This window comes from Agelaius tricolor, unplaced genomic scaffold (genome assembly GCF_023055355.1).
Source record: "Agelaius tricolor isolate 1412-34295 unplaced genomic scaffold, bAgeTri1.0.p SCAF_9, whole genome shotgun sequence".
Taxonomy (NCBI): domain Eukaryota; kingdom Metazoa; phylum Chordata; class Aves; order Passeriformes; family Icteridae; genus Agelaius; species Agelaius tricolor.
The window spans coordinates 3,077,683-3,103,501 of record NW_027269269.1 but is presented as its reverse complement, the minus strand read 5'-3'; the positions used below and the strand labels follow the sequence as shown (position 1 = coordinate 3,103,501).

At 38.8% G+C, this 25,819-nt stretch overlaps 1 protein-coding gene across 4 annotated transcripts in view; it reads right to left on the bottom strand.

Annotated features, from left to right (window-relative positions):
* ATP8A2 (ATPase phospholipid transporting 8A2) overlaps window positions 1-25,819 on the bottom strand; it is a 320,133-nt gene that overhangs the window by 206,682 nt on the left and 87,632 nt on the right. For all 4 annotated transcript variants that reach the window (XM_071434042.1, XM_071434041.1, XM_071434040.1 and 1 more), the window contains 4 exons: window positions 25,600-25,684; window positions 24,277-24,416; window positions 20,902-21,040; window positions 14,618-14,682 (listed from right to left, as the gene is read on the bottom strand). In XM_071434042.1, coding sequence (XP_071290143.1) covers window positions 14,618-14,682; window positions 20,902-21,040; window positions 24,277-24,416; window positions 25,600-25,684 — 429 coding nt within the window. The remainder of the gene's footprint in view (window positions 1-14,617; window positions 14,683-20,901; window positions 21,041-24,276; window positions 24,417-25,599; window positions 25,685-25,819) is intronic.

The window sequence follows — 25,819 nt, the reverse complement described above, 5'->3', positions numbered from 1 at the left end:
ACATAAGCAACACATAATATTGAGTAGATTGATTTGTACAAAACAGGACTGACTCACGATGATTTTCTCATTATGCAGTTACCTTTCCAGCACAGACATATGTATGTGTCAAAACTACTGTTTACAATGACAAAATTATTTTATATTTTCAAGTCACATTACATGTGTAGTCCGGAAAAGAGAAAGTTTTGGTTTTATCCTTTGATGTAAGGTAACATCAATTTGTAAGACATCAAAATAAAGCTGGAAGGACAGAATTTCCCTCTCTAAAGACTAATAAAATTTAAATGGGGCTAGAGAAAACTATAGCTTCAATTATTTGTACTCTTCCACTCTTAATTTCCTCTCCAAAATCCCCCTTTAAAAAAAGACCCCAACTGCTGTTAGCATCTGTGCAGTTAATAGCTCAGTGGAATGGTAGTGTAAGTAACAGAGGCCATACCACTGTCAGAGTTCATAGCCAAAGTTATTTCTGCACTTCAGTAAAAGGAAACTGCTTTGAGAATAAAGCCAAACAGCAAACTCTAAGCTACTCAAGACAGTCCCAACATACAACAACCCAACCTGTCACATTAGTCTCCCTTTCAAGTGTTTGTGTACTATCAAATCTGTTTATCAAGAAAGTTCCAGAGCCACTGATTAGGACAAGCAAGCTCCATAATAAAAGTGACTTTTAAGAAGCAGATTGCTTTTAACCCATGTTGTTTGCTTAAAGCCCTGGTTTTGATTTAGAAACAATAGATGTATTGAGCAGAAATATGAGAGAACTCACAGTTCCTGAAATACCCTTTGAGATTTTAATTCTACACTGACAGCATGACAAGCATCAGAAGTTACTCATACTCCTTGGAATATGTATTTTTCCCTTTTACCCAGGGCTGACTAGGCAATAAAGCAACACACAAAGGGGTTTCCAGAAGGATCTGATATAAGCTGTACTCCCATGACCTTACCTATTCCCCAACAGCCTCTCAAAAATGAAGAACAAGTACATTCATCAATTGTTTCCATCCAACCAGGATCACTTTGACTCATTAAAGAGTTAGGTCAGGCTTCCTGCCCTTTGGCAGCTGCTCAGTGGTAGGCAGGGTGCAACAGTCCATCCTGGACACTTCATTGCTGGCTTCAGTCCCATCTGTGCCCTCTCAGGACTTCTAATGAAGCAGAGCCTAGCAAGCAGAAAGCAAGGCTGCATTCTCCTGCTTGGGTCGGCCCCTTTGGCAAGCTACTGGAAAGGGGTGCTCAAACCTGACCATGCTTCTGTTTAAGACAAAACCTGAAGTTTAAACCTAAAGTTTTAAAGCTTCTGTTTAAGACAGCACCTAAATTGCCCCACAAGGGCAGATGAAGGATATGGAACACACTGTGCAAGGAAACCACTACATGTGCCCTGAAGGACAAGGGCATGGACACTCCCACACTTGGGAAACACAGACTGTCAGAGAAAGAAGCAGAGATCAAAAAGCTGGAACAGCAAGGATACAGGGAAACTGGATTTTCCCTTGTGTCCCAAAACTAAAAGTAAGAGCTCTATAACTCTGCATCCAAGCAGAGGACAGTAGCAGAACTAAAATCGCTAAACTTAGACCACAGGTTTTTAAATCCATAAATCACAGTGCTAAAATACAGGTACGTATCAGGGAAAGGGAGAAACACTATTGGGTTACAAAGCAAGATGCTAGGAAACATTCAAGCTGGATCACAGAGATCTTCATTATCTGAACACTTCTAGATCTGTAGGATCAAATAGCTCTCATTTAACAACTGGAGAAAAGTAACAGAAGAGCTATCCAAAGTGCAAGCACTGGCACCACACATAAATTATAAAAATGAAAGAATTTAGTGTTTTAGTATCGGAATACCAGAAATCCAGATAGCTATGTATTTGTTCAGCTGATACATGACCCATAACCAAACTATCTACAAAGCATTAGATCATGAAATGAGAAAAGCATGACAAAACTATCAAAATGGTTTTATGCCTGCCAGCCTGTTGAATCTACTTACTAGTTTTGCTCAAGTAAGATTTGTCATGATGTAAATTCTTCTGCTGCACTTTGATTACAAAATTAGTACTTCACAACAGTAACATCAGGTAAATGCCTCACAATTGTCCAGCTTGAACACTTTTGTCAGAGGAAGTCTGAAGATTATATTTGCTAATTGAACTCTACCAAGATCAATTCATGCTCAATGCTACTTACCTTCAAAACACCAAAAGGAACGCAATCCTTCTGTCTTGCAATTTGAGCACAGCAGATTACAGTGACAAAAGGACAAAAATTGCTGCCCAGAGAGCTTGTGGAAACCCCATCCCCAGATATGTTCAATAAAGGCCAGGTTGGATGGGGCCCCGAGCAACCTGATCTAGGGAATGGAACCCCTGCCCATGGCAGAAGGGGTTGAAACTAGATCTTTAAGGTCCCTTCCAACTCACACCACTCTACAGTTATATGAAAAATAAAAAGGTCTAAAAAAGCAAATATAAATAAGCTTTCTTTGAACAATTAAGTTAAAATTAACTGGCAGCAGATATGTGAGCAATGACAAACTAGATGTGGCACAGACCCAAATTCTCCCTCCTGCCCTCAGTTCCACCCTTGAATTTACACAGGGCATTGAAATTCCATATGGGAAATAGGGATTTAGCCACAATGACAATGCTCCTGCAGCCCATCCTTCACCACATGGCACATGAAGAGCCAGCAGTAGGATACAGCCTCCCCTCACCTTCTCAAGTATCTGGAGAAGTGGGACCTGGGTCAATGGACCACCTCCCCACAGGCAGTCCAGAAGTTGCCATACAACTGTCACTTTTTATACTGAATTTTACTTCAATTCTAAAGCCAAATTAATTTTTGTGCCTATCTTATAAAAAAGGTTTGTTCCTACACCACAGCTTCAACTACTCAGAAGAGACCAGGTTCAATGATAAAATGGAATGGCTGGAGGCTCCTAAAGAGCCTGAAGCCTATCTAGAGGGTTTTAAAAACAGGACTATAACATGATAGCAAGGAAACACGAAAACATGATAAAACATGAAAAGCTAAGGGTTTATATGAGATGATGGTACATGGCATCGAGATCTTTCTAAATATCAGCCAACAGCCCAAGATTATTTTAGGTTACTTTTCTCCTGTAAGTAGCATTACCTTCTCGGCACAGGCTGTACCCTTATGGAAGGGTGATGTACATGAACAAGCACACATCTCCTGACAGCAGCTTCAGAGAGGCACTGCTTGGTCATGCTCTGGCCTTGCATCACTCTTAGGTAGTGGTGGAAAAGGAAACAAGCAGGAACAAGGGCAGCTTTGCCACTGGCCTCCTTGAAGATCAAAGGACGCAAAAGCCTCCACTCAGCTGTTCCCTAGTCATTTTCTTAGCTAAGATTATTTGGAAAAAAAAAAAGTCTTGAGCATTTAAAGCACTTCCAAGTTGCACAGGAGTAGAAAAATGGCCTTTGCTAAACACAGTCCTATTTAATACTACATGAGGTGACATTAAAAGGCTACTTGCCCTTGCCATCACATCACAAGTTTAAGGCAGTTTCTTCACCCAGCCATAGTTCAGACAGAACTGAAATTCCAGACACCCTGCAAATCTGAAAGATTACGTGTGTTCAGTGGACAGTTTAGTGCCTTCATACTTTCAAAGCTCCACAGGAGACAACAATCCCAGGTAGAACTTTTGAAAGAAATGGAGGAGAGATGTATTCACTTGGCTCAGTGACTGATGAGTTATATCCAAGGACAATCTCTAAGAGCTGTCCTGATGCTGGACACTAAGGACAGCTTTCAAGTAACTTCATACAACTGTTTTAATAATCTTGAAGTTCCAATATTGTATGTAATCTATGGGAGAGTTACCAAACAAAGAATTACTCATTGAAACAGTATTAATGTTATATCATCTTAAGGTCATGTAACAACTGGTTTTGGCAATTTAGCACTTTAGATATAAAACAAATTCCATAAAAACCCTCTCCCAACCAAGGCAACAAATGCTTTACTTGGGGCAATGAATTCTAACAAGAATCAGAAATACCAAAAAGAAGTCGTTTTTCAGACTGTATACAAGACCCCTGAAACTGAGAGATGCTGAGCCCCATTTATCCCAGCCTCTCAAGTACCCAGATGCTGCATTCCTCCCAAAACTTATTCCATTAGCTGACAAGATGCGCATGCTAACCTACTAAAAAAATTCTATACAAATACACTATTTCAAAAGACAGCACCATAAAGATTTTCAGAGCTCCAATGCCATTGCAGAGAAACACACAGTTAAGGTAACAATATTCACAACTCCCAGACCAAAATATTCATTCTTATATCCCACAGGCTGCCTTTCTGACTATGTGAACTGAAATTCCACATGGGAAATAGGGATTTAGCCACAATGACTTTGGACATTGAAATCAGTCAGGGCAGAACACCATCTTTTGGAAGACGCTAGGAGAGTTGAACACAAAGGGTATATCTTTAAATAATATGTGGCAGTAATTGTCCTGGGCTTGGCCAGTGGTCTTCTTTGTTACAAACACATCTGTACTTTGCTGCTCCAAGCTTCCTTCAGGCCCTAGTTAACCTTTGCTCATAAAGCAAGATATGTTCCTAAAATGCTTAATGGAAAAGAATATTGTAACCAGCCAACTGCACATGTGAACCCAAACTTGAGACTACTGAAATTGCATAACAAGGCAGCAGACATGGTCTTAAAACCACACTGGTCATTTTTACAGCAGACTGTATTCAATGTCCTATAAGAATAAAAAAACCCCACACCCACAAAACTACCAACCAAACAAAAAAAAAGAAAACCCCGCATCAAACATTTCTCTTGCTAGTTTAGTCCATGTTATTTAGCCTGTTTAGTTCTTAAAATATGCAGTTTACTGTACTTCATATTAACATCAGGCTTCTGTTGAGCACACATATGTAACAAGCTTTGCTGCATTAAAAAAAAAAACAAAAAGCAAAACAAAACAAAAAACCAAAACACTCTGACAGCAATAATGACAGTGTGACAATTAATAGTCAAAACCCAAAACCCAAGAAACCAGGCAATTTAGCACAGGCTTTCTGTGATGAAAACTAGAGGCTCTCCAGGACTTTATGTTCACTGATTTAGAGAATGCACAGCAATTAGGGCAGTGGATAGGCAAGGTAACAAATTCCAAGTGCAGAGATAAAGGCAGTCTAAGTAGGAATGTTTTGTCTCCTACAAAATTAAAAGACGTACTAGAAGCATGCTTGGTCCTACATGACTATCATTGTTTTGAATAATATTTAATTTGAGAATTTCTTCCAGGTGACCACCACAAGAAGTTATACTGAAGATTTATGCTCATGGGCGGTAGCTCTACTACACTCCTGTACAACATCTACAGCAACAACTTTTTATTGCCTTTGGCACAGCACATTAGCTCCCAGTCTATTGACAAATAGCAATGATTCCTTATTGGCAAACATATTTTCTAACACCTTCTGCAAGAATAATCTCTCTGATTTGCAGATTTCCTTACTGAAGTTTCATGTGGCTCCTGGATGCTGGACAAGCATGACTCAAATGATCTGTCACAAGATCTACTTTATTTGTAATCTCAAGTAACTAAATGATTTCTTTTTCTTAAGAAGCGTCACATATTTCCTTCATACAAAAAATCCTACTCAACAAACTAAACAACCTGCTGCTTTCTCTCCCTCCAAAACCATCACACTGGATTTCTCCACTGTCCCTACTCGACTTTTCAAAAATACTGTCTACCTGCATTAAAGGTTTCAATAAAATTGCAAATATCAGGTAGTCAACCACAGAGGAAAGTAAAGCTTCCTCCAGCTACTCTATACTTTTCCAGACTCCCAGAGGTAACCCATTTTATCCCTTCCCCTAGTAGGAGGCTTGCTTATTCCTTGCAGATTTAAAGGAACAAAAGATTAAAATTGACATGAATTTGTTGGCAATTGCCACTGTCAGGAATGACTGCATAGCAAAATGCATCTAGAGGCCACAGGGCGGCCCATACATAAACAGGTTGGTTTTGACTTGAAATTCTCTATAATGTATTAGAAACTAGGGCTGTAAACACCATTTCAGATATGTATCATTTACAATTCATCTCTACGTTAAAATTGACAAAGTTTTAATTTGGTTGATCCTAGTCCTTACAACTTAAATGTTCTATTCTCATATACAGTTGGTGCAGACATTTCCTAGACATCCACAGGCAGCTCAGGAAGCAAGAGTACCTCTGCTGCTGCACCACTCATGTCTTGCTGCTTCTAGTTCTAGAAAGAACTGGAAACAAATCTTACTTTTGTGGCATTAACTGTTGCCCAGCAAAGATATTGGTATCCACTCAACTGAGAAGCTGGACACAAGACCCAATTTGCTTTCATCGTGACAGCTTCCGGCATTTTTACTTTTTTTTAAAAGATCAAAATATAAAGAAAGCCCTAGGCAAGCTTCTCTTTTCTAGTCAAACAAACACCATTCCCTGAAGTGAACAGTAACTTTTCAAAGACCTCTTTTTCCTTGAGTTTTAAAAACACACTTAGTTTCCTATCAGTTTACTCAATACATCTGAAGTTTTTAAAAAAGTTTATCTAATAAATATGATACCCACTTCAATTACTAAAAATAATTGTAGTAAGAAAACTCCACAAAATCATCAAGATTATGTTTCTTTTTAAACCACCATAGTAATTTCCCTAAAGATTTAGTTATACAATAGATTTCTTTTATTAATATTTACTAAACCTATTAACTCTGTCTATTCAACTGCAGATTTTGTCTCTCAAGCCCTGGACAGAACTAGAAATCCCTTGAGAACCTGACAGTAATAAAGCTACTATAGACAGACAAATTAAGTTTTAATAACTTGAAAAGAAAGCACAAGTTTTCAAAAAAGTCACCCAGTTAAGCTGTGAACCCATCCCCCTTTTCCTTACATTATGGGCAGCTAAGTTGTGAAATATTAATTCTATAATCCAGACAAATATTACTGTACCAGTCTAGATCTTACAAAGCCCCTTAACCATTAATTGGCTTTATTCATCCACATTTTCCCATAGTTCTACTAAACTCCATATCCAAAAGCACATGCTCTGCTGACTTTCCCCCCCCTGCACCCCAAGGACACAGAATTCTTGAAGCCAGACAACTTCAGTCACCATTAGCCAAGTAAAGGAGCCAGGTTATACCACAGAATTTGATACCTTTTCTTTCTAAAAATAGCTGAATCTTCTTGTTTCATTGAATTCTATACTCTAGCTACAAGAATTTGAATTAATAACAAACACCAAATTCCTCAACATTTCAAACCAGAGGGAAGATTCACTGTGGCTAGCTTGAAAATCTGAAGCACACAACAAGCATACATAGATACCACCAAAACTCAGCATGATGGAAGCTTCAAGAGGACCTTGAATCACCTCAGCTTGGACTGACACTCATTCCCAAAGCTCTCCAAGAAACCATTATATTCTAGCACTTCAGCACTATGATTTTTAGGCCCAGTTAGAACATACATTATGATAACTGAGGATTTGGGAATTAGTGATAATTCAAGATATCCAAATCAGAGTTGTCTTGAACACATGGAGAGGAGAGATTGCAAACACTACTTAAGATGTGTAGAGGGTAAGCTAATTAGAAACGCTTAGTGAATATGAAAGAGCAACACTAATCCTCTAATATCACTATGTCAGTTAAACAACCAGAGATAGTGAGAAAATGCACTTGGACACCTTCTCCCATTAAAAAAAGGCTTACAACATTGTGAAAAAGTTGCATAAACAGCTTAGAGATTTCCACAAGGATCCTCTGATTAGTTCTACTCTATGCAGAAGGTTAAAAAGCAGAGGGAACACATACTTAGGTATTAAATTCATACAGCTGCAGAACTGCTTAATTCTAGTTTCTGACAGACCAATCAACTCAGAAATTCTGTGGGACGTTTTCTAGTTTCAACCAGATGTAAAACATCTTTTTTCTCCTTAATTCCCCTGTGAAGGAAATGTATTCCTTTATGTGACTGATGAGAAGGCTCGGAGCAATCAAGCTCCAGTTGCAAGAATGATTCTCTATTATGAAAAAGGAAAGAATCTTTAAATAATTGTTTAACAAAGTAGTAGTAAGTGAGTATTATGGGAACCACAGAAGTAAGATCACAGATATCTGTATCTCTCTGTTTGCCAAATACATGATCACAATATACCCTGTCACCCTGAAGAAGTTAGTTCTCTACTATCCTCATTAAGTTAACACTGCAGATTAATAAATCCTATTGCTTTAGGCTGGCTCCACACCAAGAAAGGAAGACTGCTTATTCTTAAAACCCCCAGACAAACTTGCATGAGCAAGGAACCCCTCCAATGGAAGCAGAAGATCAGATAGGAAAGTATCTTGAAGAAGAAAGGACTATTTAGTTCCTGCCCTTCAATACAAAAGACAAATCTGAATTCTTTCTACAGATGTGCAGTATTAACCATGTCAATCAAGAGGATTAGTATCCATAACTCATCTATACATCAGACACCAGCTTCATCTTTTTCCCCCAAAAACACACCATCATGCTTTAATACCAGAAAAACCCACATTTCATGGGTAGTGTCTCATTAAAAAAAATTGTTTAACACTTGATTACACATCCTTATGTTTCCATGGTCTCTTGTGCTTAACAGAAATAAGCACATCAGTATGCTGCAGAGAATCCCATCTTCAAAGCCAACAGATACTTCCTTCACCACCCATCTGAAGCCGTGCTTCTATTGTTACACACACAACAGAAAATAAATCTGGATAATACTCTGATCATCTCTTGATATAAGCCCTCACATATGTGAAGATCATTAGCAATTTTAAGAGACATAGTGTTTGTTTCCAGTAATTTGCCTCTAACATATGAGAACTCTTACAAAGGAGACAGCAAATTTTAGCTGGAATTCAGGGAACATGCTCTTCCTTTCTATTTGTATGTAATATGATCTATTCTGTCCTATAGCATGGACAAGGCATTAGCCTGCATCTGCTAAATACCAGCTGCCTAAAATTAGCTCTTGTCAGAAATGACAACTATTACAACTTAAAATATGAAAGGCAAAGTAACTTTGAAAACAGTGTGTTTGTGTTTTTTAAAGCATTCCCCAGCCTTCCCATCCCAGTTTCCAATTATAGAAAGAAGAGTTATTTAGTAACTTTTTCTTAGCACTCCTAAGGGTCCTCGCATTCCTTCAGGTCCAAGTACCCCCCACTTCATCCAAACCAACTATCACAGTGCCAGAAAACACTAACAGAAAAAACAGAGGCATAGATAAGCAAGAACAGCCATTAATGAATTCTTAAAAGTGAAAAGCAGGATGAAACAAAAATACCAGCCCAACTCATTCACCACTCACAGCTCAAACCTATTAGTATTACTTCCTGAAAAAGTGGTAATTTAATACTTAAGTTACATAGTCCTGTGTGTACTTAAACCTACAGGTCTAGGTAACACCTATATTCTTTCACTTATAATTCTACATAGTACACGCAAATCAAAGCAGCTTTTCACACACAGAGCTGCATATTTGCCACATCCATACAATTAACTTTCTATGCAGATTAGCAAATGCCTGGAGTTATGAAAGATCCAATTTGTTCCTCAAAAACAAACAAAAAAAACACTAAAATCCTTCTACCTAACATTTTTGAAGGCTTATCTGATTACTAGACTCTGTTCCTTATGTAACTACTTATTAGCTCGATGTGTATTTCTAGACTAAGAAAAACAGAAATTTGAGCAATAGTAAAAAGCTTTGCACAACAGAAAATGTATTCTATCCCTAGTTTTCCTAATTAGCTTCCTTTGCAAATCCCCAGTGGTAGACAGAAGAGCCGATTACAATTCCAGGCTGAGTGGAGACTGGAGTAACTTACTAGCCACAAGGCACTAGAGAACTGTTGCAGATGCCCCTCTGAAGGGAGCTGATCCCTGGTCCAACTGAGCTTGCTCACATTGACCAGTTTTCCAGAATATTAACTTTGTCTGAATGCACGTGGGCAGGTGATAGCAGGGGAGATAAAATCCCCAGCTTCCTCTCTAGTGCAACACACAAGATGTAACCATCAAAGCATCTACATGGCATTAGCAGTACCAGGCTTGTTCTTGTCTTCCCAGCAGTACCTGCATACCTTATTATCTTTTATGTGTATGTTATCTTTTATGTGTATGCTGAAGCATACACAATACCAATGCTTTGGAGCATCTGGAGTTTTAGGTAACTTTTGTTTTAGTCTGAAAAGCTGACAGTACCTTTAGCCCATTTTCGGGGAGTAATCAGCATGACATGACTGACGAGGTATAGACATTCCTTCTTCTGCAAGAGAATCAGGATCCCAAAAAGCAACACCTTCAAAATCTGTAATTGTGCTTGAGAGTTTGAAACACAGATTTACATAAAAAACTCACACAGCGCATATGCTGAGGGAAATTCTGTAGGTGAAGGTAACCCTTTCTGTGTAAGTCATAATGCATGCAAATCTTTCTGAGAAGTTTAATACAGAGGACACTACTGGAACCATATTCTTTGCTCAAATACAAATGTGCTGATAAACAATTTACTTTTAATGTCCTTCTGCTCATGTTGCTCTCCTTTACACAGTCAGAATTCTCAACGGTTATTAGAAAAAGTTTTAGACAATAACCCAACAAAACCTGCTATTTCTAGCATATGGCTAAGTCCAATGACCAGGTCAGAGCTTTACTTCTTAAGAGATCCATGATTCCCAGATAACATGAGATCTACAGGTGCATCAGAATTTAAATACAATGGATAATGATGCCTGTCAAAGATCTCCCTAATTTTTTTAACTCTTAAGAAGTGTGGGAAGGAAATGTGCCAATTAAGAACGAAGACCATGAAAGACATTGGATAAATCTAATATTCTCAAGGTTAACAGATCCTTCTAGAACCTTGTCAGCAATGTTACCCTACAGAATAGCTAAAATTAACTAACAACAAAATAAGCAAGTTTTCCAGGTCACCACTCTTCACTGCCAGAATATAAAACATAACCATACGTAAAGCTTCCCTGCGGATACTAAGACTATTTGGGAAGTCTAGACATTGACAACAGATGACAAATTCCACTGTGAAACTATGCTTGTTTTTTAAGAATGGTACATCCCAACAGGGAAACATGCAAAAGGGATACCTGAAGAAGTGGAAGAGCAAGGAGGGCCAGCTTCTGCTTACACTTTCAGGCATATCTTATCAAGACACACAAGCATTGAGGTTTCTTACACAGGAATATCCATTTGCTTTTACTCACACATCTGTGTATAACCCAGGACTGTCACTCCTAGCATATAAGCTCTGTAGAACACACTCACAACTCCCTTTACATCAACAGGATTGCTTTACAGCAATAATACTATCCACAGCTTCAGAACTGGTTGCCTCCAATGTTGTCCCTCCACTACTGTTAAATACAATCCCATGTGATAAACAACTGATACAATTCCCACCTTTTCTTTTTACAGGATTTATGGGTAGGAACACACACAACATTTCTTGGCTGTAATATCCACTCTCTCATTAGATGTTTTTCTGCCAGGGCCTCTCTGGTCATCCAACCTCCCTTCTTCAGGTACCCTATTTACTGCTCCCACAACTCAAAATTCTCCAAGATGCCAATGAAAGAAATTTTTCCAGGTTAAGAGCTGCACAATAAGACTTTATGGTGTTCCAATTTAATTAAACAGAAACTGAGTCCAAGAATTACACTCAAAGTAAATCTCATGCTCAAAATATTCTCATTTCAAAAAGCTTTATTAGGAAAAGAAAAAACAAGTAAGTATATGTTGTATGCATGTGGTAAAGTCTATAAGGGATAGACATTTGCAGGTTATTATGCTAAGTTTCAAAAATTCAGCTGAATCAAGCTAGAGATTAGTCTTTCCTATTCCCAGGAGTTCCCTGAAGAGAACAGAAATGATTGATTTTTCCCCTGAAGTGCATGATTTAGAAAAAAACTTATCTCTGAAAACCAAGCAAAGACAGTTGTTCGATCACATCTCACCTACTGCTGCATGCCAAGGAGCAGAAGTGGGATGGAAAAGTCACACAGGGACTGCACAAAGGGGGAAGTATATCAATATTTCAAAGCTCTAAGCTCAACTTGGATCCTGTAAAAACTCATTTTTAGTATTAATAGATTTCAAAGGTGGAATATATTAAATATAATGCTACAGAATTTCAGTGTGAGAACCTTCAATTTTAGGCTCAGTTGAACAGAAGTCAAAATTTCTGTTAGAGGTGCAACACAAAATAAATATTACTGTGGAGATCCCATACTGAAAAATTGGCAATAAAAGTACTTAAAGACACCTTAGAGTGAAACAACTAGAGGCAATTATTAACAAAACATAAGTTTTGTATTCAAACATCTATAAAATCAAATTCTACATTAAAAATGGCAGTTAGAGTACTTTAGAGAAAACCCATAGACTTAATTTAGATGGAAAGCAAGATTAATACAAAGCATTTCTGATGTACCAGTCCAGAAGCTCCACAAGTTTGTATTCATGCTTTAGAAAAAATGTAGGTTATCTGAGCTAAAGTATCAGTCACCTTCAATATTCATGAGGTATCATATGATAACATTTTCTTCACTTGAAAGGCCAGCAACTACATAAGGGGTTTCTTTTCTCATCTGACATGCCATGGTTCTCCATTTCCTTTTTTTCTTCCATAGAACCACAGAAAAGTTAAGAGTTGAAATGGACCTTAAAGATAATGTCACTTCAACCCCCCTGCCATGGGCAGGGACACCTTCCACTTGACGACGTTGCTTAAAGCCCCATCCAGCCCAGTCCTGAACACCTGCAGGCATAAGGAGTCTACAGCCTCTCTGGGCAACCCGTTCCAGTGTCTCACCACCCTCACAACAAAGAATTCATTGCTGACATCTAATCTAAACCTGCCCTCTTGCACCTTAAGGCCACTCCCCCTTGTCCTATCACTACATGCCCTTGTAAACTCTCCCCCTCTAGCCTCCTTGTAGGTCTCCTTTGGATACTCTGCAAGGTGCTATAAGGTCTCTCCAAATCCTTCTCTTCTCTAGGCTGAACAGCCCTAAATCTCTCAGCCTGTCTTCTTAGCCGAGGTGCTTCAGACCTCTGGTCAACTTAGGGGCACTACTCTGGACTCATTCCAAAAGGTCCACATGTTTCTTGTGTTGGGAGCACCAGAACTGAACACAGCACTCCAGGTCAGGTGTCATGAGAGCAGAGTAGAGGGGGAAAACCATCTCCCTCAACCTGCTAGCTGTGATGCTTTGGATGCAGCCTTTGGATGCAGCCCAGGATGCCTTTGGCTTTCTTAGCTGTGGGTGCATATTGCTGGGTCAAATGGAGCTTTTTGTCCGAACAGCCAGAAGTCTTTTTTCTCAGGGCTGCTCTCAATCCATTCTTCTCCCAGCCTGGATTTGTGCTTGAGACTGCCCCAACTGCCCCAACCAAAGTTTAGCTTGAGACCACCCCAACTGCCCCAACCAAAGTTTAGCACTTTGCATTTGGCATTGTTGAACTCCATGAAGTTCACACAGACCCATCTCTCAAGCCTGTCCAGATCCCTCTGGATGGCATCTCTTCCCTCCAGTGTGCTGACTGCACCACACACAGCTTGGTGTCCCAGGCAAACAAGCTGGGGGTGCAAGTTCATGCTCTGGAAGCTTCCACTAATTTTTGTGTTTACTAACAGATTTCCAATACTGTCTATAACTGGATTCTGTAACCAAAGTTTTCTACACACAAAGTTGTTGGAATCACATCAAGGCAACTGGAAAATAACACTTAGCTGGTGATAATTTTGGCACAGCAGTAATACCCTCTTCAACCAGATTTGCAGATATCCAGTAACTCCTCTGGTACTCCAAGGCTTTGCATTTCCCCCCCAATCCCAACCTGCCAATTCTAAATGCAAATTTCAGGTGCTGCGTGTCACAGCATCTGTATACTTTCATCTGTCCTACAAATATCTCTAATAGAAATCAGATATTGAAGTGATATCCAATACTGATATAGGCATTGAAACACACAAAATGGAAAGATACCTCCTGGGAAGATTCATGTACAAATATATGATTTTTCTATTTAATTTTGGCATATAGATGCAGAGCATAGCAACCATTTGCAGAACATTTTTGATTTTACATCTCAAAAGCTACTGTACATAGACAAGCTCACAATGCAGGTGTGGTTAGAGCTGTTCCATGGAATAATGAAGACAGAAAAAAACCAAAAAACAAGTTTTCTTCAAACATTACTCCTATATTTATACCTCAAAACTTAACTATATTCCTGATGGCATGCTGTAGATTTTTCCAGTTTGCAGCAGAACCAAACCCATTCACCTAAGAATTTGCTCATTCTGAGACTTCAGTTTGATTTGCACAGTTTGTGACTGAAGACCTCTGGAGTACACTTTACACAATACACCTGTGTTTTGTCATGAACTGTTTGTCCTGCTACCCCTAAGGGTAAGCAAGAGAAACTTAATGTGAAAGCCTGACAACTTGCCATCTTGTTAGCAACACCTCCCTCTGTCAAGAATTACATCAGAATTTGCTTACTTACATCTAGTGAGTCTTCATTGACCAGGATGAGAGACATACTCTGTGAAATGAGTCTGCAAGAATACCCTGCAAGAGGGAAAAAAAAACACAATAAAACACAAAGACTTACTTTTTGGAAGGCTATTTAAGGTTCAAGTTCAGCCCTAAGATAAGCATTTATAAGGTCAAATGACAATCTATTTTTTGAGCAGGTACTCCTATCAGGCACTCTGCTGGAAACTTTGGTGTATAGGACACACTCCAACATGACAGATTTACTAGAATGGGCTGCATTCTATCTGCATTTTCAAATACATCACTTGAGATGTTTTAATTAAAGAAAACACTGTATGAACTGGATGCAGTAAATATAGCCTATAGCCCTACATCAATTTTTTTTTTTTTTAATGTCTACAAGAAGGCAGGTTTGCCTTCAGCACATTACAGGAACAGATCCGAATGCACGGTTGCATCTATGCCAGATGACTGGAAGTGCACACATGTTTTCAGTTGATGCTACTCAGTTTCCTTAGCCCACACAAAGCTTACTGAGCATTTTTTACTCCTGAGTGTTCAGTGTGGAAGGTTCTGAGCTCCTTCATCAAGAAGTATAGATCAATCATACTCACAGAGCCCCTACCAACTCCTACAGACACAAGGTAATGGACTACATTGTTCTTAGTGCGGGACTGAGACATCAAAGAACAAGAGCACACAGAAGGCAATTCTGTACATTTCCCAGCACACCAAAATTAAAACAAAAACTCTCAAGACAGAAGAAAATCTCTTATTTTTATAAAAGTTTAATCATTTACAAAATAAACAGATTAATTCCACTCATATTAACAGCAAGAGACAAATGCAAACTTGCATCAGACTGACCTCACTACATTATCCTAAAAGCTCGTGCAAGTTCACTTGGGATTGGCATAGTGATGTCAGCTTCATAAAATAGCAGAGAATTAATTTATTTGAAGCACACACCTTTTATTGCTCATCTAAGCTACATGGGAAAAGGAAATTCAATACAAATATTTTTTATTTCTATTTTTTTACTAGAAATTAATTACAGCAGTTTAAAAAATTGCTATCAAATAAAATGGAGTCTTGGGAAGTCTCTTTGTTAAATGGAGACTGGAGGGTATTGCAGTATAACAAAAATGTCCAAGTAAAGAACCACTGCAAGGCTGACAGATTCAAAAGCTGAACACCACAGTCACCATAAAAAGATGAAGTGCCTCTTTCCATATCTTACAACACCAAGAGAACAGCTGAGGCATGAATCGTCTCTGGGATTCTTGGTTCCTTAGAAAGGCCATACTGGGTCATCAATTGCAATGCAAATCATTTCCTCAGGCTACAAAGTTTTTATAATTGGGCTAGTTTTGTAGTATAATCCAGGGTTAACATGTCTGCATGTGTGACTTCTGTAAAGAAAGTAAATCCCTCTCCTTCCTTTGAGGAAGACATACTTGTATCATATACAGGAACTCTTAGGCAGCAGGTCGGATTACCTGCAGAAGTTCAGTCTCTCCTCCATTTTTTCAGCTGTGTGGACTATGAATATCAAGTAGAGTCTTACTAATACGTGTTAACAAGCCTAGGTTTAATTTCTGCTTCAGAGAACAAAACAGTACAACACTGAACTCACACCTGTTGGGAAAAGGTTGAAATATATTCTAATGATGTGCAGCCTACAACATGAAAGCTTTGCAGACAAACTCTGATTCTGCCTGTGATCAAATCTTAGATGGTAGTAGAAAACCTCCAACAGTTACAGGAAAAACACTGACTTTTTTCTCAAGTCAGTTTGCCATTTTAAAAAGTTAGTTTCAAGCTAAAAAATGCTTCCTTATTTTTACTGAGAAAAAGAGAATATTACAAATTTAAGTACTTCCCTCCATAACAAGGTTGTTCTTTCCCTAGGCTAAAGCAGTCTTGTGCAAGAGGCTGTTACAAATTCAGCATAACTAATTCAAAAGGATTTTCTAGTAGCATTTGATTAGAACAGCAGCTGCAACAGTGACCTGTAATTTCTAAACCACTGCTCACTGCTTCACTTTACCTCTTCCAAAATGAGCAAGATGGCATTCTAGAAGTCAAGCTGGAAGAAAAAAAATACTGTGGAAAACAGTTGCTCTGCTGTGCATCTGGGAAATCAGGGACTTAGAACATGTTATCCTGCAACTGAAACTATTTTGCATCACCATCACATCAAACAGAAAGATCAAGATTGGAATAGGAGAATGTAAGTCAACCCTAACAAGAGTTTATAGGGGATCTATATATTATGTACAATTTCAGGACTAAGATGATATTAAAATCTAGCAAAGTAGCTGGCAACTATAGGAGTCCAAGTAGTAACTTTAAAGTATTACTAGAAATGTCTAAAGTTTTATAATGGCTTTGTAATAGTTATTACTGGCAATAATAACATGGCAAGCAAAAATGGTCTTGAAGATAAGTATTTTTGTCAATGCTTCTGAGTAAAAGAAGATCAACTGCTGGTTCAAAGCCAGGTATAAAATGTCAACCCACATCTGAAAGTTGATATCTAGCTCTTTAATTTAAAAGTCTGACTAAAAGTCCATGAAGCAGATGAATCAGGTGCTTCTGGGACTTATTTTCCTTTAAGTGTCCTGGGAGAAAGATTACTTGAACTAGAGTTCAAGATCATAGCCCACAGGCACATTCATACTGCAGGCATACAGAATCCAGCATCTGATGGAAGAACGATTATCCTCTGTGTTTAGAGAGGGCACAAATGCCCTGTTCAAACTTTGCATAGTGATACAGGCAAGTGTGCTGGCATGGCTTGTCTCCTGAACTGAAACAAAGCACAGCTCACCAAGAAGTGTTCTTATCTGAGCTGGAATGACAGGGGTCTCATGGATGTACTGTTAGATGGGTAGGGAACCAGCTGGATGCCTGCATCCAGAGAGTTACAGTCAATGTTCCACACACACATGAAAACCAGTAATGAGCAGTGGCCCTCAGACCAGTCCTGAGACTGGTCCTTTGCTATCTACACCAGGGACAGATGGGGATCAAGTACACCCTCAGCAAGCCTTGAGAGAACATGAAGCTGAATAGTGCACCTAAATAACACTGGAGAGAAGTGATGCCAGCCAGAGGGACTTCTATCTGCTTGAGGAGCAGGCCTGTGAGAATCTAATCAAGTTCCGCAGGGCCAAGTGCAAGGTCCTCCACCTGTACTGCAACAATCAAAAATATCCATCAGGACAGACTGAAAGCAACCCTACTGAGAAGCACCTAAGTGATGAAAGGTTGAATGACTCCACCTGGAATATCGTATCCAACCCTGGGGCCCCCAGCACAAGATAGATGTGAACCTGTTAGAGTGAGTACAAAAGAGGGCCACAAAAGCCATCAGAGGGCTGAACATATCTCATCTGAAAACAGCCTGAGTGTTGGGACTGTTTAACTGGGAGAAAAGAAGGTTCTGGAGACATATTTCAATATACAAGGGGGAATTACAATAAAGAATGAGAAAGACTTTTTACCAAGGCCTGTAGTGGCAGGTCAAGAGCAGTCATTTCAAACTGGAAGAAGGTAGGTTTAGACTGGACATAAGGAAGACATTTATTATGATGGGGGGGGTAACAAGACTGGAACAGGCTGCCCAGAGAAGTTACTGATGCTCCGTCCCTGGAATTGTTCAAGGCCAGGCTGGATGGAGCTTTAAGCAACCTGATTTATGAACGATGTCCCTGTCAGGAAGGGAGCAGGAGGACTGTATCTTCAAAGGGTCATTTTCAACCTCAAACCCAAACAACTGTAAGGCAGTGCTTGCAGGCAGCTATCAATGCCCTAGGTAAGAGCATTCAGCTCAACTATAGGGACTGATTCATGCTTCAGAGGGACACACTTGAGTTAACACTATACTCCCATTCCCAGAAAACAAATCTCTTCCTAGGGAAGTTACTGGCTGGAAATACAGCAGTTCTGGTGTTCTGTCGAGCACAAGGATGATGGCAAATAGAAATCTATTATGGGTGGTTTTGTCTCACTGAAAGGCAAAGATGATCCAGAGTCTGTAGACTGATGAAAAGGATGAAGCTGCAAGAACACAGTTAAGCCTTCTAAAGTTGTTTGCAGGTCATGCTTAAAGATGCTTCTGTACCTGGAAGTCCCATTTTCAAGAGCTAGAATTCAAATGACTGATCAGTATTAAAGCTTATCATGAACACTCTCCTCACTTGCAGAACTACTGACTAGCACCTGTCTGAGTGAAAGGCATACAGCCACCCCACAGAAGGTCAACCATTACTCTCCAGAGAAGTTCAAAAATGCAATCCAGAAACAAAGACTTATGCAAATTCTGAAAACCAAAGAATCAAGAGGAAGATGGAAGAACAAAGTACTCCAGCTCCTTGACAGAGCTGCCAAGAGCTGAAATATCCCTCAATACACATGCACCTCCATATAGCAAGCAAGAGTCAATAAGCATAACCTCCAAACACAATGAGAAAGTAAAAACACTTTTTACTCCCCAGATAGCACAACCATACCTGAAACATCTAGTGCACACATGGATTGGGTTTTAAGTTGAAGGTTTATTGCAGTTTTATTGGATTACACACAAAAATGGGAAGAGTGCCACATGTTTATACTTTCAAGCCAACTTAAACATGAAGCTAATTAAGTTACAGTTTTACTACCAAACTGTACCTTAAACTAAGGGATAATTTAGAAGTTTTAAGCGAGATTATTCTTCTCAAGTTGCTATAATAAAAGAAACAAACCAACAGTTTTAGAGAAAGCTGGAAGTTAGTCTCCTTCACAGTCTTCAGAATAAGCTTATTTACTGGTGTTCAAGTAGCTGCTGTTGGTTAATATATCAACTTAATTCAGGTACTTACATCAAAATGTGTAGCTACATTTTTTTTAACTAGTCAAAATATGGTGTTTCCCTTCTGAAGTTATCTACTACTTGTCAAGTAAGGAAAATCTGCAGATTGTGATTCAAACCAGATAACTACCCTTTAAACAAGTTGTCTACCTAGGCCATCCACTGTATTTCTACTACAGCTGTATCAGTTCAGCAAGTTATTCCACCTCTTGGTACCACCTTCAACATATGAAGATATATGAAATTTAATTTGAAGCACACAAAAATTCCGGTCAGTCAAGTAGATTGCATAATGAAATTTCACTGAGTCAACCAAAATAGAAGTTTAAAAAAACACAAGACAAACCAGACCAAAAAAGTGGAAATGCCCAAAACTTTCCTGAAAATAATTTAAGTTCATTTACAGAGCATCATTGATAGAGAATGCTGAATGAGTTTGAGAAAGCAAACTCAAATTAAAGTTGAGTTAAAGTTCCCTTTAACCTACATCTGTACATCTAAACAGACTAATCTGCAAATGTAAATGCAGTTGTGATACCCTAACAGCATATGTTGCCTTCTGCTAAAGGAGCTATTTATTCAGTCTTTGAGTTCATATTGACTTTAGGACTCCCTAATTACATGAATAATGCGACCAATTTTATGTTTAGAACTGCACACAGAAGGTCTGGGTGTATTTCCGGCTATTCCTGGGAGAACTAAAATGCTCTTTCATTGAACTTTCTTAGGTGAGAAGTCAGATTACAGGACTGCAACTCCATCTCTTCCCCTCTCTGGGCAGATTTACAAGTGATAGGGAGAAAAAGAACACGAGAGCATCGTGGTATTCTATTGCCAAAGATGAGACATTTGGGAGGGGTGGCATGACAAGGGGTATGCCTACATCAGGATATGTCCCTTGACCAAGTCCTTACTATATACTAATAGATGTGCTCTAAGGGGACAGCAGGGTCAGTTATTTAAGCTTGAATAATCCACCTACACTCACAGACATTGTTTGGAAGATGCTGTAAACTATACATGCTTTGCATTATCATATTTCCCATTGTATCCCAAACTTGATTCGAAGGCAGTCAGTAAGAAAAGAAAAGAAAAAAAAACATCTCTAAAACCATTTCTGAAACATTAGTCTGGTAGAGTTCTCCTGTTACCACCATAAAGCAGAGTTACATACACTCATTCAATTAGAACTGCATTTAACCAAGGGCAGATGGGTCCCTTCTGCCTCAAAACAATATTAAAAAAAAATATATATAAGCCTGACACAAATAGCAAAGACCTCACTACAAAATCTCTTCTCCAACACTGTGCCCTGATGCCAAGGAACCATTCTATAACAGCAAGCCCAATTCTATTTAAAAACATACTCAGCACATCTTGCATATGACCTGCTACATACCAGACAAATTCAGAGTAACCAGAATGATGGATACCTATATTGAGAGCCGTTTCCTGTTTGTCACCTGTCAGAATCCATATCTTAATTTCTGCTTTTATTAGTGTGGCTATTGTTTCTGGAACACCTGCTTGCAGGCGGTCTTCAATGGCCGTAGCTCCAAGAAGCAGCAAATCCTGGAGAAAAAAAAGGAAAACAAACCCTCAAATTCTTTTAAGATAAATCTCTGTTTGGCATATACTCAAAAAATGAATTAAGACAGCATGTTGCATCTCACTGCTAATATTGCACTTTGACAAGCAATATACACCACAGTAAGTTTGTAGTGTGGCTATTCTACTTCCTCTGCATACAATTTACATTTCAAGAGGTACAGAACGGAACAGAGTGTTTTTAATCAGAAAGATGGCAACATTTCAAGAATAATTGATTGAAGTTATAAAAACCAAAGTTAGCCTATAGATGACCATGTATACTAGACCATTCACTAATCACCATAGCAACATGATGAGTAGTCAGTTTATATATTTAAGCTCACAAAACAAAAATTTGGCATTACATCATTTAAACTAATTTCTGCCTATAAAATGTACATACAGACTGGATACAATCACTCAAAACAAAAATTATTGCAACTATTTATGGATCTAATCATTACATTTGTGTAATACAAGTGGTATGAACATTAATCAATCCAAGTATCTTTAATCAACATACAGATGTCTGCCAGAAATACATATCTCATACAGTGCATTTAATACTACAGAGTTATCTGTATTCTTAGGCAATTCTAAAACAATTGCTTGAGGAGATTTGGCTACATTACACTAAAAAAAAAAAGGACAGGCAAAAAATACCTAAGAAATAAACCTTGTCAAAAGGTACAGCCTACTCAGATTTTACCTCTAAAAGCATTTTAATGATTCTTTACATATGCAAAGATGCTCAACTTAAAACAAATTGATAATAACTTTAGGCATACCATATAATTTTAGAGATTGCACAGAAAAAGGTAGCATTTTCTATTCTTTGTAGGGACTAAAATCATTCAACAGAAATGAAGACAAAGGAACAGGAGTACAAGTTGCTGTTGTTCAGCCTGGGAATGATGGGGCTTCAGTGTGATCTTCCCATAAAGACCTTTCTATATAAAAAGTGGACTTATAAGAAAAATTAATAAAGACTGTTTACCAAGGCCAGCAGTGGCAGGACAAGGGGTGATGGTTTTAAACCGACAGAGGGTGTATTTAGTCCAGGCATAAAGGAGTGACTTGCTTATGATGGGAGTGGTGAGACACTGGAACAGGTTTGCCCACAGAAGTGGTGGACCCATCCCTGGAAGTGTTCCAGGCCAGGCTGGATTGAGATTTGAGTATCATGATCTAGTGAAAGGCATCCCCATCCTTGGTTGGGAGGCAGGGGTACAAGGATGTGATCTTGAAAGGCCCCTTCCAACCCAAACCTTTCCATGGTTCCATGGAGAGGACATTAAAAGCAGCTCCCACTTGAATGAATCTAAGTGGAATTCCATACAGTGTGTAAACTGACATTAGTTACAGGCCTTGACAGAGTTTCCTTTTTGCTATGAGAGAGTCAGTTGGCAAAGGTGGCAGAAGTGACTCATGCAAGTCACTAAGCCTCTCAATGACTCATCAGCTCTCTCAATGCTAGCAACATTTGAAGGTTACAAACATAATCCAAGTGCACGATTGCAGATGGTCTTTTTTCCCCAAAATCACTTGTTAAGAAGTTACACATGACAGCACAGGGATCAGCATGGCTGAGCTACCTGAGCAGGGGAGCTACCACTGCACCTGCTGAAGCCCTCTGAGCCAGCATATGGCTGCAGAAGGAAGTCAGTTCAACTTTGTCGCCACAGGTGCACCTCTACTGTGATCCAGCAATCTCAGCACTCAGACTGAAAAAGTAGTTCTCTTGGTCTCATTTGAGCCCTTAGATGAAAAAAAAAAAACAGTCTGCAGAAATACATGATATTTTGTGTTACAGTCAAATGCCAGTTTATCTCTAAGGCCTACTTCTTGGCATGACCAGCAAACATTAACAGTAAGGCATACAGTGGATAGCTCCTAACTCCAATTCTACAAGCCACTCATGGATTCCTCCTTTTTTCTTAAACAAGATCCTAAATTGTAAAACAAGCAGAAAGTACATGACCAAAAATGACCTAAAGTTTGAAAACACATTTTGAAGTACAGCAAAAAGAAAAATGTTCATTTTTCACCTCAGTGAAAACAGATGAGTGTGAGAGCACAGTGAAAGAAGCAGAAAGCTGAAAGGAGCTACCCAAACCTACAGAACCAAGGATGAGATAACCACACTGTTACTGATACACGATAAACACGAAGGACCACTTCAGGCATTACTTGGAAAACAAAGACCCAATCTTTAGCTCTTACTGAAAGAGTTCCTGGAGCTTTTCTCTTACCCCCTGAAAGTTAGCTGCTATCCTAGTCCCAACCTCTTTGTGGATGCCCCATCCCTGGAAGTATTCAAGGCAAGGTTGGATGGAGCTCTAGAAACCTGGCCTAGTGAAAGGTGTCCCAGCCACAGCAGGGGGATTGGAAGTCAATGATTTTAATGGTTCCTTTCAAACCAGGCCATTCTATAATTCTACAATTTACCCAAACTAACTTAAATAAAAAACAGTGCTCCAGAACCTAAGCAGTATTTTAATATTAATTTTAAAAGATATTGAAGTTCAAAATATGTTTTAAAGAAACCACTATATAAAATTAAATACCTGGGGCAAGAGGGAAGAGCATGAACCTGTGCAGGTGAGGAATGCAACTACCAGCACTTATGAAAGCAGCAAGACCAACAAGGCTCAGAGAAACACTGGCCCCTAGCGTTGGCATTTTAACATTTCATTCACTGTAGGATTAGCGTTTCAAATGGGTTCTCCAATACCTACTTTCCCCTTCTAAAATTAAGAGTTCTGCAATTTGCATGGAATGCAGGTTTTCATCCTTTTTTTAGCTCACACGCCTATAAGGTTTTGGTGAGCCCTACACTGTGCCTGCAACAGCCTTCAAAAACCTTGAATTTGACTGCTGTATGAAAAGGAACACATCTCTTCCTACCCTAGTACATGGGAACTTGGTGCGACACAACAGTCTACATATATTATCTTCATCAAGTTACAACAACCTTACACAAAACATAAGATTTAAAAAGTGTGAGAAAAGCAGTTTTAAGTAGAAATTTTTTTATCTGTAAATTTATCTCAGATTTACAATTTAAAACCGTGGACTGAACATGTTACCATCTACTTACCTTTCCAGTTTCTCATCTATGAAATTAAGAGTTTATTTCATTGTGTAAAGCCCAAATTCCACTGGAAAATACACATGTAAGGTAATCTGCAGCTGATCATCAAGAAAGTATGTTTTACCTTTTCAATGATCTCATAGCACTCCTCCAGCTTCTGAGTTCTGTCTTTCAGAACCGTACTGGATTCATTGTAGACATTCAACCACTCTCTGTAAGACTTCTCTGACAAATCAGCATAAGCAATGCACAATGTCCTTAGACCTGCCAAACAGAAGACAGCCATTACCCACAGTAAAATTACATTGAATATCATCAAATCATTCACATGTAACGAATGCTAAATTCTAATCCTCATGCTGGAACAACAAAAGCTTCTAACACACATTGTTCAAAAATCTCCCTCTACATTTTTTTAAGCACTTAGACTTCCACAAATGTAAACCACAAATCTGGTTCATTCTGGCTACTAACGTTGGTGCAGATCAAGAGAGCATTGAACAAAAACTTTTTGCTAAGTATGAAAGCAACCTTGCCTTTCATGTACTTTTAAAAACATCTTATTAAAGAACGGGCTACATGCTGTGATTGGTGATATTACTTAGTCAAACATCCTCCACAGCTTGTGCTTCCTTTTAGCAAGACTGTGTTCTCCTTCAGTGTACCAATGTAACTCACACAAATAATGGGAGTTACACATGCACAATAGAGCGAAGAGGGTCCATGAAGTATGAAAACCAATTTATTAGACCGCTGGCAAAAATTAATATAGAGAAGTAACAATTCCTTTTTCTGTCACAAATCAATCAAAAAGGAGTGTGTGCCATAAAATACAAAAGTTCCAGTACAGGGAATTTTTGGGAGTCTGCAAAAACATAGTGTTTTAAAAAGCTGACTGGTATTTTCAGATTTTGGAAGAAAAACACTGGTTCATGGTTTTATTATAACTCAGGTATCTTAGGCTATCACAGAAGAGGGAACAAAGCCAGCTTCCCAGTGAACAGAGGTGTTACATCAGTCAAAGGCCTTACAGAACATTTCAGATCATCTTTGATGTCTCAGTCTACCAGGCTTCCCAGCACATTGAGGTTATCACTCTGCTTCATAAAAAGATGCTGGTATCCAACTTCTACCCTGGTAAAAACACCTCCAACTCCAATGTAATTGAGTTATTCTGGGCAATACAGCTCATGCCCTTTTCCCTTCATCATGGACACACAGAACACTGTCTTTTCCTTCCAAATTCCACTTCCCTACTAAAATCACACAGAAGTTGGACAAAAACCTCTTTACAGCTGAAGTCAACCTACAGTTGTTAATTTGCTGATCACACACCCCATCTTTATCTTCACAATCATCTTAGTTGACACCACAGAGCTTAGACAATGCAGAAGATGCTGCAAATAATTTAATGAACTGAATTCTCATGGCATGCTGTTACTCTTACCTTCCGTTGCGAAGTATTCAAGATGGCACAGTGTTTGTTCCATATACTGGGAATCTTTTGAAAGCCTCTCAAAAATTACATTATCCTAGTAAAACCAAATTCATGACAACAGAGTAAGTCTACATATGAAGTTGCCATTTGTGTATTTACAAGCTCAAGAGAAGCAACCTGAATGGACTTGCTAATATCAAAAACAAAACTCTATTTACAATATATTTGG